General features: G+C 44.6%; 1 protein-coding gene across 1 annotated transcript; it reads left to right on the top strand.

Moving 5' to 3' along the window:
• Nucleotides 1–43: 43 nt before the first annotated feature.
• On the top strand, nt 44–20,099 carry LOC139396424 (kalirin-like; the record flags this gene model as incomplete). The annotated part of the gene is made up of 6 exons (XM_071143464.1): nt 44–143; nt 234–259; nt 751–905; nt 2,024–2,126; nt 7,989–8,241; nt 19,756–20,099. Coding segments are annotated over 6 exons (981 nt in total), but the record flags the coding sequence as incomplete, so codon positions are not given.
• Nucleotides 20,100–20,200: the final 101 nt, after the last annotated feature.

Raw genomic sequence — 20,200 nt, 5'->3', positions numbered from 1 at the left:
CGTTTCCCAAAGGAAACATTAACTGCCTTGTGTCCTCTTCCAGACGTCAGAGTTGGGGGTGACAGAGCATATTGAGGGGGACCCCTGTAAGTTTGCTCTGTGGGTGGGCCGTACCCACCTCGGACAACAAGACCGTCCTCAAGGTAACAGCCAAATATATTCTCAAGTGCACTCTCCTACTGCCTGTCATCTCTGGTGAACCTTTTCATGTGCACTCTCCAACTGCATCTCAGTGCTAGAAGCATCACTACAGACTCGGGTTTGATTCCAGGCTGTATCACAACCGGCCGTGATTGGGAGTCCCATAGGGTGGCGCACAATTGGCCCTGCGAAGCCCGGGTTAGGGCTTGGCCAGGGTATGCTGTCATTGTAGATAATACATTGTTCTTAACTGACTTGCCTAGTTCAATAAACAATTAAAACATCTCTGGTGAACCTTTTCACGTGCACTCTGAACCTTTTCACGTGCACTCTGAACCTTTTCACGTGCACTCTGAACCTTTTCACGTGCACTCTCCTCTGATGTGGCTTCTGTTGTGCTTTCCTATATTTACTTTACTATCTGTTTGTCTCGTTTTATCTCCTGCCCTCCCCCTTCTCCCCCTTCTCTCTCTCCCTCTCTCACTCCCCTCCCGTTCTCTATCTCCCTCTCTAACTCCCCTCCCGTTCTCTATCTCTCTCTCTATCACCCTCCCTCGCTCCTTCTCTCTCTCTCCCCCTCCCGCTCTCCCTCCCTCCCTCCCTCCCCAGGCCTCATCTCTGGAGCTGAAGCAGGAGTGGGTACGTAGTGTGCGTCAGGTGATCCAGGAGAGACGTGGCCATCTGAGAGGAGCGCTGAGGGAGCCCATCCCCCTCCCCAAGACCCCCGCCCCCACCCTGGTCCGCACGCGCAGCATCAACAGGAGGTTTGTACATACATGCACACACACAGCCCACTTCCTCTCTTGTCTCTTGTACTGCTAAGGTGGTTGTACAGTTTGTATTACTTGCATGACAGAGCTGTGGGTTTGAGTGTTTTTATTATAGAATTAGGAATTATAATACCAGAATGGTCAGGAACATTCTTATGTTGGGATAAATGTCAGACATTTTGGTCAGGGAGTTGGTCAAACATGGTTTGTGCTGTGATAAGATATTGTGTTAAATAATACATTTGAATCATTTATCTGCACTGTTTGTTAGCCAGCCAGCCAGCCAGTTTTAGAGGAATGATTCCATGAATGATTCAAATTAAATGCTAATATGCCAACATTCCATTCAAACAATGCAGTCAATCCACAGCCACACTGGCTGCATCAGTTGATGATTCTGTTGATGATATTTACAAGTGTAAATACAACATGTTCTGATATTGTATCATATAATAGCACTCTCAGCTTTCCAGGAAAGGAAACATTTAGACATTTATGGTCTGTTTACATATATTTTATTTATAATTATACAACAATATTTTAGGTTGACAATAATTATATTACAGAATTTGTGATATATCACATGCCTTACTTTTATTCTCCTTCATCAGTAAAATCAGGATTATGTCTCTACTGCCATTCATTCACATTAGACTGGGTTGGATTTCTCCCTGTCCAATATGGCTGCCATTCATTCACATTAGACTGGGTGGGATTTCTCCCTGTCCAATATGGCTGCCATTCATTCACATTAGACTGAGTGGGATTTCTCCCTGTCCAATATGGCTGCCATTCATTCACATTAGACTGGGTGGGATTTCTCCCTGTCCAATATGGCTGCCATTCATTCACATTAGACTGGGTGGGATTTCTCCCTGTCCAATATGGCTGCCATTCATTCACATTAGACTGGGTTGGATTTCTCTCTGTCCAATATGGCTGCCATTCATTCACATTAGACTGGGTGGGATTTCTCCCTGTCCAATATGGCTGCCATTTTCACCCCATTCTGGAACTTTGATAGGATCTCTATGGGTTTTATTATGTAAGTTTAATCAGTTTAATCAGTTTGTGTATCATGATATTTTTGATGTGTACGCGTCACCCCCCAGAGACACCAATGAGGATGCAGACAGCCTGGGAGATGCCAGCAGCCAGCCGGACACCGTCTCCATTGCCTCCCGCACCTCTCAGAACACAGCAGACAGCGACAAGGTAGAGACAGACTACACTACCCAGCAGCCACCACTGTTTACACAAAAAGTACCCAAGAGTGATCTGTTCTGAGTGTATATATACTCATACAGAGACTCTAAGAGCTTCTAAGAGTGTATGAGTTTTTATTGACGTTCTTCCTTTGCTAATGGAACATAACCACTGCCAAGCCTGAGGCAGGGTTGTTTCTGACGCATACAGTCCACATTCAAAGTCCCCAAAAGCCAAACGTCAAAAACATTCAATGAGATCCAAGGAAATGGTGCAACAAAATAGATGATTGATTTTTCTTATATCTAACTAAAGTGATTCTCTAATCAACTTAAGGCATAGATTACTTGACATGAAAATGCATATTATGTTATGTTTCTATGTCTGGTCAAAACTCTAAACCATCTAGCTAGGACTCCCTCCACCCCCGAAGGCCCAACTTCCTGTCTTTATCCTACCACTAACACACTTACCACAGTACAATGAATGGGCAAGAGGGGGGGCAGAAACTAAGTTACACTAATAACAAATTAATATACCTCAACCAGGTAAATATAAATCATAAAGGTACCTAATAATTCATCACATACATTCATATATTTACACACAGATACATGGAGCTCTGTATGTTCTGTCTTTTATCCAACTATGTCTAAATCGGCTCTAACATACCGGCCCCTAATTGTTAACTGCACTGACACATGCCTCCACCACACGCCTCCACCACACGCCTCCACCACACGCCCCATTAGCCAAGAGTTCATTGGAGCTGTGTCATCCACGATGGAAACAAGGTCACCAGGACTGAAGTTTCTCTTAGTTTTCTTCCACTTGTTCCACTCCTGCATAAGTGGAAGATACTCCCTGATTCATTGCTTCCAGAAGAGGTCAGTGATATATTGTACTTGCTTCCATCTCCTTGGTGAGTATAGGTCTCCTCTCTGGAATAGTCCTGGTGGCAGGACTGGCTTTGTTTTCAGATAAAGTGGATGGTTCGGAGTCTGGGGTTTTAGATCATTAGGGTCATTTGTTACAGTTGTGATTGGTCTGTCGTTCATGATCGCCTCAACTTCACACAAGGCTGTCTGCAAAGCCTCATCATCCAGTACTTGCTCTTTAAGGACTAAATAGAGGATCTTTTTCAACCTCTCCCATATCCCCCATGGTGGGCTCCAGAGGGAGGGTTGAATGACCAATCCACTCCTTCCTTCAGTAATGCATTTTGAATCTTGTTGTGAACCAGCTCTTTCAACGCTTCTCCTAGCTCTCTGTGTGTTCCAACAAAGTTGGTGCCATTGTCGGTTCTGATACTTGTCACTGGGCCTCTTCGACAGAGGAACCTGCGCAGGGCATTGATGCAGGAATCAGTATCCAGGTAACTAGCAAATTCTAAGTGGACAACTCGACTCACAAGGCAAGTAAAGATCACACCATACCGCTTCACATGAACGCGGCCTCGCTTCAACTCTATGGGGCCGAAGTAATCTATGCCCACATGGGTGAAAGGTGGCAAATCAGGTGACACCCGATCTGGTGGAAGGTCGGCCATCTTCTGTTCTCCAGCTCTAGTTTGCATCCGCCTGCAGAAGACACAGCTCTTAAGGATCTTCCATGCTAAGGCCTTGGCACATGGCATCTAATATCGCTGGCGAAGACTGAAAAGCATGTGTCCTCTCCCAGAGTGGCCAACCTGCTCATGGATGTGGAGTAAGATCAGTCTGAAGATGTGGAAGTCTTTGGGCAGGATCATAGGATTCTTTAGTTCTATAGGCATAGCAGCTTTGCTTAACCTTCCTCCCACTCTCAGAATGCCATTGTCAACAATTGGATAAAGCTTACAGATTGAGCCGCTTCCCTTGGCACACTGTCTTCCTTTCACAATGAGTGCAATTTGTTTAAAGTGCTGTCTTTGCTCAAATCGAATGATTACCCTTTCTTCTTCATCTAGGTCATCCACAGAGAGACTTTATTTTCCAAACGTTAATTTGAAAATGTCAATTTGTTCCTTCAATGAATTTGTTAACTCTGATCTGATTCTGGATCCGTTTATGTGAGAACTTTCCTTTTCTGGCTTAACTGTAGAACTCTCTTCAGTTTCAGCATCCAGGAAACTGCTTTCTTCAAGCTGTTCCATGTTGAATAGTACTTAATCAGTTTGCTGGTTGGACTCTTTTCTTCCACACTTGTACTGTTTACGATTACGTCTTTTCTCACCTCTGGATCATCCGGAGGGATGGAGCCAAGCTCCTCGGGGACTTTCGGCAAGTGTGTTTCTGCTTTCTCCAGGTATTCTGGTCCTTTGAGCCATCTCTTTGAGTTCAGGAAAGTTTCAACATGTAACGCTCTTGAGGCATCATAGGCTGGGTTGGGTTTGGAGATCAAATACCTCCACTGTTTTGCTTTCGATATGTCACGGATCACAGCAACCCTATTAGCCACAAAGGTATGGAATCTCTTGGTATCGTTGAGGATGTATTTTAGCACGGACTGTCTTTCTGTCCAGGAAGTTTCTGTCCAGGAAGTTGACTCCTAGAGTTCAATCTGGAGCTCCAACTTTAACATCCTGTCCACTCGCACCGCCAATGTTGCTACAGCAACTTCCAGTCTGGGGATCGTCATCTGATTGAATGGAATCATTCTTGATTTCCCCAGCATGAATGCGATGTGGACCTTTTCCATACCGTTTGTGAACCTAAGGTAACTTGCCGTGCCATAACCTTGTTCACTTGCATCACCGAAGTGATGCAGCTGCTCTCAGGCATCATGCACCAGTCAATCTGGAATCTGGACAGCTGGTCCACCTCTGAGAGCCATCTCCTCCATGAAATAAAGTGTTCTTCGGGGATGACTTCGTCCCATCCACACTTTAGCTTGCAGAACTCTTGAAGAATCTGCTTTGCCTTTAAGATAAACGGGGCGAGGAAACGTAATGGAGGGTAAACAGAGCTGATGGTTGAGAGATACCTCTTCTCGTCAGGGGTCTGTTCTCGACGATGACTCGGAAGGTAAACGCATCACTTTCATTGTTCCATTGGATTCCAAGTGCTTTTTCAACAGGCAGCTTCTCTCTGTCCAGGTGCAGATCTTTTATCTGCTTGGCTTTGTGTTCCTCACGGCTGTTGCTGACCCACTTGGTCAACTTAAACCTACCCTGAACGCACACATCTTTTTTGTGAGCGCTATGGCTTGTTCTTCTGTGGCCACTAGATTTAAGGCAGTCATCAACATAGAAGTTGGACTTGACCTTTTCATTCACCTCTTTATCATACTTCTCACAGTTGTCTTCCGCTGTCTTTCACAGTGCAATTTGGAGAGGATATAACACCGAAGAGATGTCTTTCCAATCTTTTGTTAGTGTCACCATCTGGCCACCATAGGAATCGCAGGAAGTGAGCGATTCTTCTCCCCTCCTCTGAGGCAGTGCAGTACAGAGAGCCAAAACAGGACCAGAGGGGTGTCTCCCCAAAACAATAGACCAGTCTCATGACCTCATCCCTGTAGCAGTAGCTGTGTGTGTTGTGTGTGTGCGCATATGTGCGCACGCGTGTGTGTGTATATGTGTTATGAGGGTGAGAGAGAGGGTGTTTCCCTCACACAGTGTTTAAAGTCATTCTGAATCTTTTGGGGAACAGTTCACCAGTGATATCTTGGTATGTATACATTTCTACACATCTTGAATGTTTCATTTAGATTGTGTGTTTAGTATTAATATACATATATATTATTCTACACTTTATTATGACCATGTTGTTATGATATGGTCATTTAGCAAACGCTCTTAGCCAGGACGACTGACGGAACCGTCAACACAGATAGTAAGACATTCAGTATGTCGTCAATGCAGGAATCAAACCCACAACCTTGCTGTTGCAGCACCATGCCTCTAGACTGACCCACTGACCAGAGCAGGTGTTTTACCATCTGATGTATTAGTTTGTATGTAGCCTATGTAAGTGTGTGTGTGTATGTGGTCACAACCAAACTGTTCAGAGCTGAGTGTATTTTCACCATCAGTACTACTCTACTGGGAGTTCTTTACCCCGTTTGTATTGTTCACTTTCACAATATCTGTCTCTGGTGCTCTCTCTCTCTCTTTCCCTCCCTCAGTCTCTCTCTTTCCTCCCATTCTCTCTCTCTCTCTCTCTCTATGTCTCTCTCTCTATGTCTCTCTCTCTGTTGGGAAAGCTGTGTCCGTATGGCAGGATTCCCAAAACATCTGTGAATGATTTGGATGGGGAACACCCCAACAGTCCCCATGGAGAGTGTGTGTGTGTGTGTGTGTGTGTGTGTGTGTGTGTGTGTGTGTGTGTGTGTGTGTGTGTGTGTGTGTGTGTGTGTGTGTGTGTGTGTGTGTGTGTGTGTGTGTGTGTGTGTGTGTGTGTGTGTGTGTGTGTGTGTGTGTGTGTGTGTGTGTTCGATAACAGATAGCTCCTGGAAGGACAGCCGTGATTTACATATTCACATATTTATCCAATCAGCATGTTTCCTTTCCTTTCTCCCCTCCTCTCTCTCACTGTCTCTCTCCTCCTCTCTCTCACTGTCTCTCCCCTCCTCCCTGTTTCTCCCCTTCTCTCTCTCTTATACCCTATCCAGTCCCCCCCCCTCTCTCTCTCTCTCTTTTCTGTTTCTCCCCACCTCTCTCTCTTATACCCTATCCTGTCTCTCCTCACTCACTCTCTCGCTCTCTCTCTCTTTCCCTGTCTCCCCCACACTCTTATACCCTCCCTGTCTCTCCCCCCCCACACTCTCTCTCTCTCTCTCTCTCTCTCTCTCTCTCTCTCTCTCTCTTTCCCTGTCTCCCCCACTCTCTTATGCCCTCTCCATCTCTCCCCTCTTCTCTATCTCATATCCTATCATGTCTCTCCCCTCCTCCCTCTCTCTCTCTCTCTCTCTCTCTCTCTCTCTCTCTCTCTCTCTCTCTCCCTGTCTCTCCCCTCCTTTCTCTCTCTCTCTCTCTCTCTCTCTCTCTCTCTTTCTCTCTCCCTGTCTCTCCCCTCCTCTCTCTCTCCCCTCCTCTCTCTCTCTCTCTCTCCTCTCTCTCTCTCTCTCTCTCTCTCTCTCTCCCCTCCTCTCTCTCTCTCTCTCCCTTGTTGTGAGTGTTTTCCTTCTTCTGTCTGTAGTCAGGTGTTTCAAAACACCTAGGGCTGGATTCACTCCCTGGAAACCCAGTGTTTCAGGGCTATTGAACCTTATTCAATCAAACTGGCAACCCAGAGTTTCAGGGTTATTGACCCTATTCAATCAAAACTGGCAACCCAGAGTTTCAGGGCTATTGAACCAATTCAATCAAACTGGCAACCCAGAGTTTCAGGGCTATTGAACCAATTCAATCAGAACTGGTTTATGGGGTTAAGACAAGGGGGGGTCAAGAGAGGTCATTTGGGAGGATTTATGTGTGAGACTATGTGGTATAGTGTGCCTGTCTGTGCTCTGCCCTGCCTTGCATACCAGTGTCAACGTTAAGACCACAACTTCTACATCCCTCAGTCTTTCCTGTCGTTCATAGACTGTTTCTTATACTCTATACTTTCACTTCTCTCTCGAAGCTTTAGCTCATACTTTGAAATTACCACATTTTCTTTCTTTATTAAATGAGTGGGGACTAACCGCTAGACAACCTGAGGCCACTCATTTGACACAATGTTAACGCACCCTCTCTCTCTTTCTTTCTCTCTGTCCTCTCTCCCCTCTCTATCACTTTCTTTCTATCTCTCTCCCTCTCTCTCTTTCTTTCTCTCTGTCCTCTCTCCCCTCTCTCTCACTCTCTTTCTATCTCTATCTATCTCTCTCCCTCTCTCTCTTTCTTTCTCTCTGTCCTCTCTCCCCTCTCTCTCTTTCTCTTTCTCTGCCATCTCTCCCCCTCCTCTCTAGCTGTCCGGTGGCTGTGAGTTGACCGTGGTCCTGTTGGACTTCTCGGCGGGCGGGGCTGAGGAGCTGAGTGTTCGTTGCGGTCAGACCGTGGAGCTAGTGGAGCGGTCCAGTGAGCGATCTGGCTGGTGTCTGGTCAGGACCACAGACCACACCCCCCCACAGGAGGGTTTGGTACCCATGACTGCCCTCTGCCTTTCCCACTCCCACAGCGCTGACATGGACGGCTTGATGCCTGCCACCACCGCTGGGAAAGGTGAGACTGACGGAGTTCTGGGGTGGAATGCGTGGGAACGTATGGGGAGCTCCATTAGGAAAATCATTTTGATACTTTGTGTTTGTTGTTTTAGCTGAATTCTTAGTGGTTTTACCTTGGTGAGTTCTGCAGATGTACTTTCTCACTCTTGGAGGCTCAGAAACACAACTCCATCTCTGGTTGTTATGGAGACCTGTGTCAGTCCAGTCTGGCGGCCTTCAAATAGGAAGTGGTATTATTGTTCTTGGGTCACTTCCTCTCTGCTGCTGTTAATTTCCTGTTTAATCTAGAGGACATTTCAACATCCCACTCAAGAACCTTCTCAACTGCCAAAATGCTGACGTGCATAACTCTAAACTTTCATTAAAATACTCCATGAACATTTACATTTGATATACGTAGCAAGTCAGGGCCCAGATTCACAAAACCTTCTTAAGAAGACATTTCTTCTTAACTGCCATTTGTTCCTTAACAATAGACTTAAGAAGAAAGTTAAGAAAACTTGCTGTTCCTCAAAAAGGTCATTGGAAATGTTCTTGCGCAATTTCTTATGTTTCTCCTTAAGTAAAAAGTTAAGAAGAAATTTGATTCTTGAAAATAAAGTTATTGTAAATGTTGTTCATTCCAAGACAGCTAAACCCTTTGTCTTCAACTCAGGGCAGTGAGAGAAAAAGCTCATAAAAGCAAAGGAACATGTTTAATTCACTCACAAACCTCATCTGAAAGTTTCAGTATTGATTATTTTAAACCCAAGAACATGTTTTAGAACAGTAATCTCAGTAAGAAATATGCTAACATGATTGCCACTGCTAGATATATAGCGAGCTAAGATGGTTGCCTAGCAACAAACATCTTATTAAGAAGATTTGTAAGAAGATATTTAAGAAGTTCGTAAGAAAATCATTAAGATATTGTTGAGGAATTGCAAATCTTATGAAGTTTTTTTTTTTTCTTAAGAAGCTTCTTAAGTTTTTGCGTAAGGAGTGTTTTGTGACTCCAGACAAAGAGAGAGGGAAGGCAGGCAACAAGAGAATTGAAGAAAAGAGCAGAAACAGAAAGTAACTTTAGATGATGGTAATTCAGTCTGACGGGCGTTCACCCAAACAAACAGTCTTCAATCTTTAATATTTTACCTCTGCATTATAAATACAGTTTAGTGTAGTCCCTGAAACTCACTTATGGGACTCCCTCTGTGTGTGTGTGTGTGTGTGTGTGTGTGTGTGAAGAAACTTACCAGCTGGGTAACTATCGTACCAGTTTTAATCTCCAGTTTGTTGTGGCAGAATTCCTGCCTGACCTAAGAACACGCACACAGACACACACATACAGTACACACACACACACATACACACACACACACACACACACACACACAAGGGTAAAGGTAAAGCCACAGGTGGCGTTCAGAGGTTTATACATTGACCTGACTGTCAAACATTGACGCTAAAGTTAAAACCCAACACACACATCCTGCGTGTGTGTGTGTGTGTGTGTGTGTGTGTGTGTGTGTGTGTGTGTGTGTGTGTGTGTGTGTGTGTGTGTGTGTGTGTGTGTGTGTGTGTGTGTGTGTGTGTGTGTGTGTACGGAATGGGAAACAATACTAGTAGAAGCACAGCAGGTGAAAACTGCAGTGTCCTACTTTAGAGTGTAACACACATTAACTACATGATCACACAGACACACATTCACACACAATGTCTCTCAATCATTTCACTTAATTCGCTAGCTATCTAACTTAATCCCGCCTCTTTCCTTAGAACTGTTCAGCTCTAACTCCGCCTTTTTAAACAGTTTAGATCTCAGAGTTGAGTTGAGTTTCAGTCTGGAGTTAGGAGAGGAACCTCTATCCCTCCTCTCTGTCTGTCTCTCTGTCTGGGTAATGTGGTAGGGGGGAGGCATGCGCAGCGGGAGAGGCTGTTGCTCTTGCTCCAGGGTTTGTGGTTGGATCCTGGGAGAGATTGATGAGACAGGTGAGTGACTGTGTGTGTGTGTGTGTGTGTGTGTGTGTGTGTGTGTGTGTGTGTGTGTGTGTGTGTGTGTGTGTGTGTGTGTGTGTGTGTGTGTGTGTGTGTGTGTGTGTGTGTGTGTGTGTGGTAGTATAGCTGTAGTTGTTGTAGTTGTTAGATAGAGTGGGAGATAGAAAGAAAGACAGAGAGAGGTAGAGAGAGAGAGAGAAAGACAGACAGAGAGGGAGGGAGAGAGGTAGAGAGAGAGAGGTAAAGACAGACAGAGAGGGAGGGAGAGAGGTAGAGAGAGAGAGGTAGAGATAGAAAGACGGACAGAGAGGGAGGGAGAGAGGTAGAGAGAGAGAGAGAGAGGTAGAGATAGAAAGACAGAGAGGGAGGGAGAGAGGTAGAGAGAGAGAGAGGTAGAGATAGAAAGACAGACATTGAGAGAGAGGTAGAGATAGAAAGACAGACAGAGAGGTAGAGAGAGAGAGGTAGAGAGAGAGGGAGGGAGAGAGGTAGAGAGAGGTAGAGAGAGAGGTAGAGATAGAAAGAGACAGAGAGAGAGAGAGGTAGAGATAGAAAGACAGACAGAGAGGGAGAGAGAGCGGTAGAGAGAGAGGTAGAGATAGAAAGACAGACAGAGAGGTAGAGAGAGAGGTAGAGAGAGAGGGAGAGGTAGAGAGAGAGGTAGAGATAGAAAGACAGACAGAGAGGGAGGGAGAGAGGTAGAGAGAGAGGTAGAGAGAGGTAGAGATAGAAAGACAGACAGAGAGGGAGAGAGAGAGAGAGAGAGGTAGAGATAGAAAGACAGACAGAGAGCGAGGGAGAGAGGTAGAGAGAGAGGTAGAGAGAGAGAGGGATTGTAGGAGCAACATGGACACATAAGCTGATGTTTTGCCAGGCTAGGAGAATGTATTAATAATTATGATCTTCTAACATATCCCATTTACAACACACATACACACACATATTTGGTGGCCATACCTGAAATTCCTTCACTCCATCTCTCTGCCTCTGTCTGTGTCCATGTCTGTTTGGCTACTAGACTAGTTATTCAGGTTAAACTAGTTAGTCCGGTTTTGCTCACTCATTTCTGCTGAAATTGCTCCAGATACGTTCACCCACCCACCCGGAAACACACACACACTTATCCTTGGGCTTTGTGTGTTTGTTGTTTCTGTGTGTGCGGTTGGGTCAGTCATACAGAAACCAAGAGTTCCTGTGGTCTGGGGTTTGTTGTCTCAGAGGAAGTTTACCTGAGAAAGGGAACTGCCATCCCCCCAAAGCCTGCACTTTCCTCCCTCTCTCCTTTCCTCCTCCCTCCTTCTCTCTCACTCTCTCTCCCACCTTTCCTCCCTCTCTCCTTTCCTCCTCCCTCCTTCTCTCTCACTCTCTCTCCCACCTTTCCTCCCTCTCTCCTTTCCTCCTCCCTCCTTCTCTCTCACTCTCTCTCCCATATTTTCTCCCTCTCTCCTTTCCTCCTCCCTCCTTCTCTCTCACTCTCTCTCCCACCTTTCCTCCCTCTCTCCTTTCCTCCTCCCTACTTCTCTCTGTCTCTCTCCCACCTTTTCTCCCTCTTGCAGTTTTTGACAACCCAGCATGCTGTACTTCCCTCACTACCTCTCTCTCTCTCCCTCCACCCTCCCTTCTTCCCACCATTTCTCTTCCCTCCTACAGTCCTATTGAACAACAACACACTTACAATACTTTGAGAGATATTCCTTTCAAAACCTATATCTTTAGGAGGGGGTTGGGGGTACACTACATTCCAAAATCGTGGGCATTAATATGTAGTTGGTCCCCAGTTTGCTGCTATACCAGCCTCCACTCTTCTGGGAAGGCTTTCCACTAGATGTTAGAACATTGCTGCGGGGACTTGCTTCCATTCAGCCACAAGCGCATTAGTGAGGTCGGGCACTGATGTTGGGTGATTAGGCCTGGCTTGCAGTCGGCGTTCCAATTCATCCCAAAGGTGTTCGATGGGGTTGAGGTCAGGGCTCTGTACAGGCCAGTCAAATTCTTCCACATGGATCTCGACAAACCATTTCTGTATGGACATTGCTTTGTGCACGGGGGCATTGTCATGCTGAAACAGGAAAGCGCCGTCCCCAAACTGTTGCCACAAAGTTGGAAGCAAAGAGTCGTCTAGAATGTCATTATATGCTGTAGCGTTATTTCCCTTCACTGGAACTAAGGTGCCTAACCCAAACCATTCCTCCTCCACCAAACTTTACAGTTGGCAATATGCATTCGGGCAGGTGGCGTTCTCCTGGCATCCGCCAAACCCAGATTCGTCTTTCAGACTGCCAGATGGTGAAGCGTGATTCATCACTCTAGAGAACATGTTTCCACTGCTCCAGAGTCCAATGGCGTCGAGCTTTACACCATTCCAGACGACGCTTTGCGCACAGTGATCTTAGGCTTGTGTGCGGCTGCTCAGCCATGGAAACCCATTTCATAAAGCCACCGACGAACAGTTCTTGAGCTGACGTTGCTTCCAGAGGCAGTTTGGAACTCGGTAGTGAGTGTTGCGACCGAGGACAGACGATTTATACGCGCTACGCGCTTCACCACTTGGCAGTCCCGTTCTGTGAGTTTGTGTGGCCTAGCACTTTGCTGCTGAGCCATTGTTGTTGCTAGACATTTCCACTTCACAATAACTTGTTGGATAGGTGGCATCCTATGACTGTGCCACGTTGACAGTCATTGAGCTCTTCATTAAGGCCATTCTACTGCCGATGTTTGTCTATGTAGATTGCATGGCTGTGTGTTCAATTTTATACACCCGTCAGCAACCGGTGTGACTGAAACAGCCAAATCCACTCATTTAAACTAAAGTTTGTATATAGTGTTTTCAGAAAGTATTCAGACCCCTTCACTTTTTCCACATTTTGTTACGTTACAGCCTTATTCTAAAATGAATTAAATAGTTTTTCCACCTAATCAATCTACACACAATACCCCATAATGACAAAGCAAAAACAGGTTGGTAGAATTTTTTTAATTTATAATATATATTTTTTTGAAATATCAAATTTACATAAGTATTAAGACCCAGTACTTAAGACCCAGTACTGTTCTACTCAGTACTTTGTTGAAGCACCTTTGGCAGCGATTACAGCCTTGAGTCTTCTTGGGTATGACGCTACAAGCTTGGCACACCTGTATTTGGGGAGTTTCTCCCATTCTTCTCTGCAGATCCTCTCAAGCTCTGTCAGGTTGGATGGGGAGCGTCCACAGCTGATTTCAGGTCTCTCCAGAGATGTTCGCTTGGGTTGAAGTCCAGGCTCTGGCTGGGCCACTCAAGGACATTCAGAGACTTGTCCCGAAGTCACTCCTGTGTTGTCTTGGCTGTGTGCTTAGGGTCGTTGTCCTGTTGGAAGGTGAACCTTCGCCCCAGTCTGAGGTCCTGAGCGCTTTGGAGCAGGTTTTTATCAAGGACCTCTCTAATACTTTGCTCCGTTCATCTTTCCCGATCCTGACTAGTCTCCCGGTCCCTGATGCTGAAAAACATCCCCACAGCATGACGCTGCCACCACATGCCAAGTGATGAGTGGTGCCTGGTTTCCTCCAGATGTGACACTTGGCATTCAGGCCAAATCTTGGTTTCATCAGACCAGAAAATCTGTTTCTCATGGTCTGAGGGTCCTTTAGGTGCCTTTTGGTAAACTCCAAGTGGGTTGTCAGGTGCAGTTTACTGAGGAGTTGCTTCCATCTGGCCACTCTACCATAAAGGCCTGATTGGTGGAGTGTTGCAGAGATGGTTGTCCTTCTGGAAGGTTCTCCCATCTCCACAGAGGAACTCTGGAGCTCTGTCAGAGAGACCATCGGGTTCTTGGTCACCTCCGTGACCGAGGCCCTTCTCCCCTGATCGCTCAGTTTGGCCGGGCGGCCAGCTCTAGGAAGCGTCTTGGCTGTTCTAAACTTCTTCCATTTAATAATGAAATTTAGATTTAAACCCGTCTGTCAAGATGGCCTGAGTTCTGTCGCTAAGATAATTCTGAAACCATAAACAGGCTGTATATCCCAGGCCTATTCTTGATAACTTCAGCAAAACAGAATGATCAACAGTGTCAAACCCCTTTGACGGGTCAATAAAGAAGGACGCACAGATCTTTTTAGCATCCAATGACAAGATCATTAACAACTAGCGTGGCTGCTGTGGTAGTACTATCCCCAGGCCTAAACCCTGATTGGTTTATATTAAGAATACAATTATCAGATTAAAAGGAACGAAGTTGTGCATTAACCAAGGATTCAAGAATCTTAGCTAAACAAGGTAGTCTTGAAATGGGGCCATAGTTGTCCAGATCCTTGTATCCTCACCCTTATGGGGCGATAGTTGTCCAGATCCTTGTATCCTCACCCTTATGGGGCGATAGTTGTCCAGATCCTTTGTATCCCCACCCTTATGGGGTGATAGTTGTACAGATCCTTTGTATCCCCACCCTTATGGGGCGATAGTTGTCCAGATCCTTTGTATCCCCACCCTTATGGGGCGATAGTTGTCCAGATCCTTTGTATCCCCCCTTATGGGGCGATAGTTGTCCAGATCCTTTGTACCCTTATACAGTGGCAGCACATATGCAGATCTACATGCTTTTGGAATACTTCCTGATAGCAATGTTCATTAAAATGTGCGCTACCAAGGCAGCAATAAAGGAAGCTGCACACTTAAGCAGATCAGGCTCCAAATGATCAGCCCCTGTGGATTTTTTTATTGTCTAATGTTAGCGAATCATCCAGGACCTCTTTATTAGGGAATTTCTGAAAAGAAAACTCCTGACCAGCATTTTCAGTATCATACAATAGTTTTTCACCATCAACATCCAAATGACTCTTTTCAAGAGATGGCTTTGAAATACATTCAAAGATATAGCCCGCTGATATACAATGGTGATTAAATACATTAATGATATCAATTTTGTCAGTAGTAGGGCCAGAATCTAAATTAATTTCATGGGGGAGAGAAGAGGTGTAAGGGAGTGTGTAACCGGTGTCAGGGAAGTCAGACGCAAGAGGGCAAAACTGGGTAATCAACAAAGCAGTTTTATTCATAAAAGCACCGGAAACCAGGACAACAAACAAATGGGTACAAAACCCGTTGCGCACCAGAGAAAACGTGCACATGTACTTACAATAAACAATCCCACACAAAGACATGGGGGGAATAGAGGGTTAAATATACAACAAGTAATTGAGGGAATTGAAACCAGGTGTGAGCAAAAACAAGACTGTCACGTTCTGACCTTAGTTCCTTTGTTTTGTCTTTGTTTTAGTATTGTCAGGGTGTGAGTTGGGGTGGGCAGTCTATGTTCCTTTTTCTATAATTTGGGATTCTGTGTTTGGCCTGGTATGGTTCTCAATCAGAGGCAGCTGTTTATCGTTGTCCCTGATTGAGAACCATACTTAGGTAGCCTGGTTTCACCTTTGAGTTGTGGGTGATTGTTTCCTGTGTCTGTGTGTTCCACACGGAACTGTTTCGGTTTGTTATTTCACTTTCTTATTTTTGTATTTTGTCGTGTTCAGTTTGTTCTATTAAATATGGACATTTACCACGCTGCGCATTGGTCCTCCTCTTCTCCTTCATACGACGACCGTTACAAAGACAAAACACATGGAAAATGAAAAATGAAACGTGGATCGATGATGGCTAGAAGACCGGCGACGTCGAGCGCCGCCCGAACAAGGAGAGGACCCGACTTCGGCGGATGTCGTGACAAGAGGAGACACAACCCTTCAGTGATTTAACAGCTTTCCAAAATGTAGCTGGGTTCCCTGTACATTCAGATAGTGTATCAACATAATAATCTGATTTAGCTTTTTAACTAGTTTTACACACAGATTTCTCAATCGCCTGAAAGACTGCCAGTCTGGGCAAGAGTCTGTGAATCTAGCTTTGGCTCAGGCAGCACCTCTGTTGTGTATGACTTCAGATAGCTCTGGACTGAACCAAGGGCAAGACCTATTTTTAATTCTCAGTTTTTTAAAGGGGGCATGTTTATCTACAATACAATTGAAACATTTGAGAAGTGGTTCAGAGCCACTCTGGGTCAGGTATAGATGCAACATGTTCATTGAAATGTTTAAAATCCCTCTTGTTGATAAAACGAGGTTTGGATCGAGGCATCCGTATATCCTTGACACATACAATGGGACAGTGGTCACTAATATCCAAAGCAAACACTCCACTCCCAGCATATTTCTCTGGAGTATTTGTAAATTTGAGGTCAATCAAAGTCATTTTTTTAAGTTTGGACGTGTAGGCTTTGTAATCAGCTGGGTCAAATTTAGATTAGTACAAAAATCTTGTAAATAGTCAGCCTCCTGCGTTCCCCATGCAAGATAAAAATTTCCGGAAATTAACACCTCTGGGGTAGTAAAAATGGCAAATAAATCAGTGAGTTAATTTAGTACACATTTCTTGGCAGAGGGTGGACGATAGATTCTATAACTGTTATATTTTAGTTTGAACCCAACTGAAGACTTAAAGCCAACAATTCAAATTGTTTAGGATGGGAGGTAGCCTTTAACAGAGACACAGAAATAATATTCTTTGTGTAAATAGCAACATCACCCCCTTTGTCTTTCCTATCAGCGCTAAACACATTGTAACCATCCATAGCAACCTCAGAGTCCAGGTTTTTATCAGTTAAAACCTCTTAGGGGTCCCTTAAAGCGCCAATCCCGTTAGTGGGATAGATTTGACAACATCCGGTGTAATTGCAGAGCGCCAAATTCAAACTACAGAAATATAAATATTCAACATTCACGAAAATATAAGTGTAATACATCAAAATAAAGCTTAACTTCATGTTAATCCAGCTGCTGTGTCAGATTTCTAAAAGGCTTTATGGCGAAAGCACACCATTTGATTATCTGAGAACAGCGCCTCGCATACAAAAACATGAAAATCATTTTTCAACCAGGCAGGTGCGACACAAGTCAGAAATAATGATATAATAAATGCCTTACCTTTGACGATTTTCATCTTTTTGCAATCCCAAATGTCTCAGTGACACAATGAATGGTCGTTTTGTTCGATAAATTCCTTCTTTATATCCCCAAAATGTCAATTTAATTGGCGGGTTTGATTCAGAAATACACCGGTTCCAACTGGCCCAACATGACTACAAAGTATCTAATAAGTTACCTGTAAACTTGGTCCAAACATTTCAAACAACGTTTTTAATCCAACCTCAGGTACCCTCAAATGTAAATAATCGATCAAAATGAAGACGGGATAAACAGTTTCCAATACCGAAGAAAAACAACACAGAGCGCGCTCTTGTTTACGCTCACCAAAATACTAGAGACCTTCTGAGTGACACATGGAATGAATTAGCACTACTTCTTCATTTCTCAAAATAAAAATATCGAACAATTTCTAAAGACTGTTGACATCTAGTGGAAGCCATAGGAACTGCAATCTGGGCCCTAATAAATCAGGTTTCCCATAGAAAAGCATTGGAAAACACAATAACTTAAAAAAAAATGGATGGATTGTGCTCGGGGTTTTGCTTGTCAAATCAGTTATGTTATACTCACAGACATTATTTTAACAGTTTTAAAAACTTTAGAGTGTTTTGTATGCAATACTACCATGCATATGCATATCCTGGGCCTGAGTAACAGGCAGTTTACTTTGGGCACGCTTTTCATCCGGACGTGAAAATACTGCCCCCTATCCCGAAGAAGTTTTAACCAGGTTTCAGATCAAAAATGAAATATCAGGGTCTGCCTGAGAGGCCCAGATCTTGACATGATCCATTTTAGGCAATAAACTATGAATGTTAAGATGTAAAAATGTCAAACCTTTTCTGCATTTAAAATCAGAGTTTCAATAATAGTCAGATTACTTAGAGATTTCAGAACAACAGGAGACTCAAAGATTGAATTATACCTATTAGGAAAATAAAACAAAGTAGGAATAGCAATGACATTTCTCCGGTGAGCACCATTAGGCATGTCACCACTTTCAGATACATGTGGAAGTCTCACAGTGACCAGAGGAGATGGTGAAAATGGACTTACATGTAATGCTAATATTGTCTTCACATCAATTTAGTTCACCAAGAACCTTTCCAATGTTTGATGACAACAGCCAGGAGGGCATGACTTCTGATAAGTCCAATACCCTAGAGCCCACCGTAACCACAGTGAAGCAGAACCCGCCTTAGACCCTGGCGATGCCATCACAACGTTGGCCGATACGGAAGGAACCTTCCAAGCTCCATGAGAAGATGGTCCCGGGACAACAGGCTCCGGCGCAGTGAAGCTATTCGATGTTGGCAGCCCATTCAAGAATCCTGTCACCGCAGAGGGCTCAGAAAGTGGAGGACGCCGCTTTCGACTTCCGCGATGAACGGCGACATGTCTTCCTTCTTTTGGGACCTTCAATGCTGCAGAAATGTTTTGGTACCCTTCCCCAGATCTGTGCCTCGACACAATCCCGTCTCGGAGCTATAGACATGTCCTTGCTCTGACATGCACTGTCAACTGTGGGACCTTATATAGATAGGTGTGTGCCATTCCAAATGCTGTCCAATCAATTGAATTTCCCACTTTTGGACTACAATCAGGTTGTAGAAACATGCTCAATGGAAACAGGATAAACCTGAGCTCAATTTCAAATCTCATAGCAAAGGGTCTGAATACTTACTGTTTTTATATTTATATACTATTTCTTTATTTTATTTTTAATACATTAGCAAACATTTCAAAACCCTGTTTTTGCTTTGTCATTATGGGGTATTGTGTGTAGATTGATGTTTGAAAAAATTATGTCATCCTTTTTAGAATAAGGCTGTAAAGTAACAAAATGTGGAAAAAGTCAAGGGGTCTGAATACTTTCTGAATACACTGTATAGTGTAGGTCTTCTCAAGAATACACTGTATAGTGTAGGTCTTCTCAAGAATACACTGTATAGTGTAGGTCTTCTCAAGAATACACTGTATAGTGTAGGTCTTCTCAAGAATACACTGTATAGTGTAGGTCTTCTCAAGAATACACTGTATAGTGTAGGTCTTCTCAAGAATACACTGTATAGTGTAGGTCTTCTCAAGAATACACTGTATAGTGTAGGTCTTCTCAAGAATACACTGTATAGTGTAGGTCTTCTCAAGAATACACTGTATAGTGTAGGTCTTCTCAAGAATACACTGTATAGTGTAGGTCTTCTCAAGAATACACTGTATAGTGTAGGTCTTCTCAAGAATACACTGTATAGTGTAGGTCTTCTCAAGAATACACTGTATAGTGTAGGTCTTCTCAAGAATACACTGTATAGTGTAGGTCTTCTCAAGAATACACTGTATAGTCTGGGTCTTCTCAAGAATTGGAGGCCTGTCATCTTACTGGACAACAATATTCTTTGGAAATGTGAACAAGATTCTGTAACTTCCTCTCTCCCTTCCCCTCACCTACCTCCTACCTTCCCTCTCTCTCCCTTCTCTGCCTCCCTCTTCCATCCCTCTCTCATTTCCTCTCTCCATCCCTCTCTCCCACCATCCCTACCTTCCTATCTCTCCCGCCGTTCGTCACTCCCTCCCTCTCTTTCTCCAGAGCCCAGCCCTGTAGGTTCAGAGGTCAGATCAGACTCTGTAGCGTCTCTCCAGTCCCAGACATCCCTGGGCTCCGGTCCTGGCGGTGTGTCCGTCAGTTCCCCCGGCGGAGTGTCTATTGGTTTTCCTGGTGTGAACGTGGGCTCCCCGGGGCCCAAGCGGAGTGGTTCTGGTACCGGGAACACGTTGAAGCGCTGGCTGACAAGCCCAGTGAGGAGACTGAGCCAGGGCAAAGCCGACAGCCAGGGGAAAAAACCTCCACTACGCACCAGGAGACGAGACAACCGGCCCGAGCTAGCCACGCCACTCACCGCTAACACACACCTGGTACGATACACACTGTAGCAAGTTTACGTACACACACATGGTATGACACACGCACTTACACAATCTGATACACACACACACTTCACCGCAACCAGCAACATATACATATGATCATACAA

The sequence above is a fragment of the Oncorhynchus clarkii genome, unplaced genomic scaffold (assembly GCF_045791955.1).
Source record: "Oncorhynchus clarkii lewisi isolate Uvic-CL-2024 unplaced genomic scaffold, UVic_Ocla_1.0 unplaced_contig_1769_pilon_pilon, whole genome shotgun sequence".
In the NCBI taxonomy this organism is placed as follows: domain Eukaryota; kingdom Metazoa; phylum Chordata; class Actinopteri; order Salmoniformes; family Salmonidae; genus Oncorhynchus; species Oncorhynchus clarkii.
The sequence above is the reverse complement of the archived record's forward strand: the minus strand, read 5'-3'. Positions and strand labels throughout refer to the sequence as shown.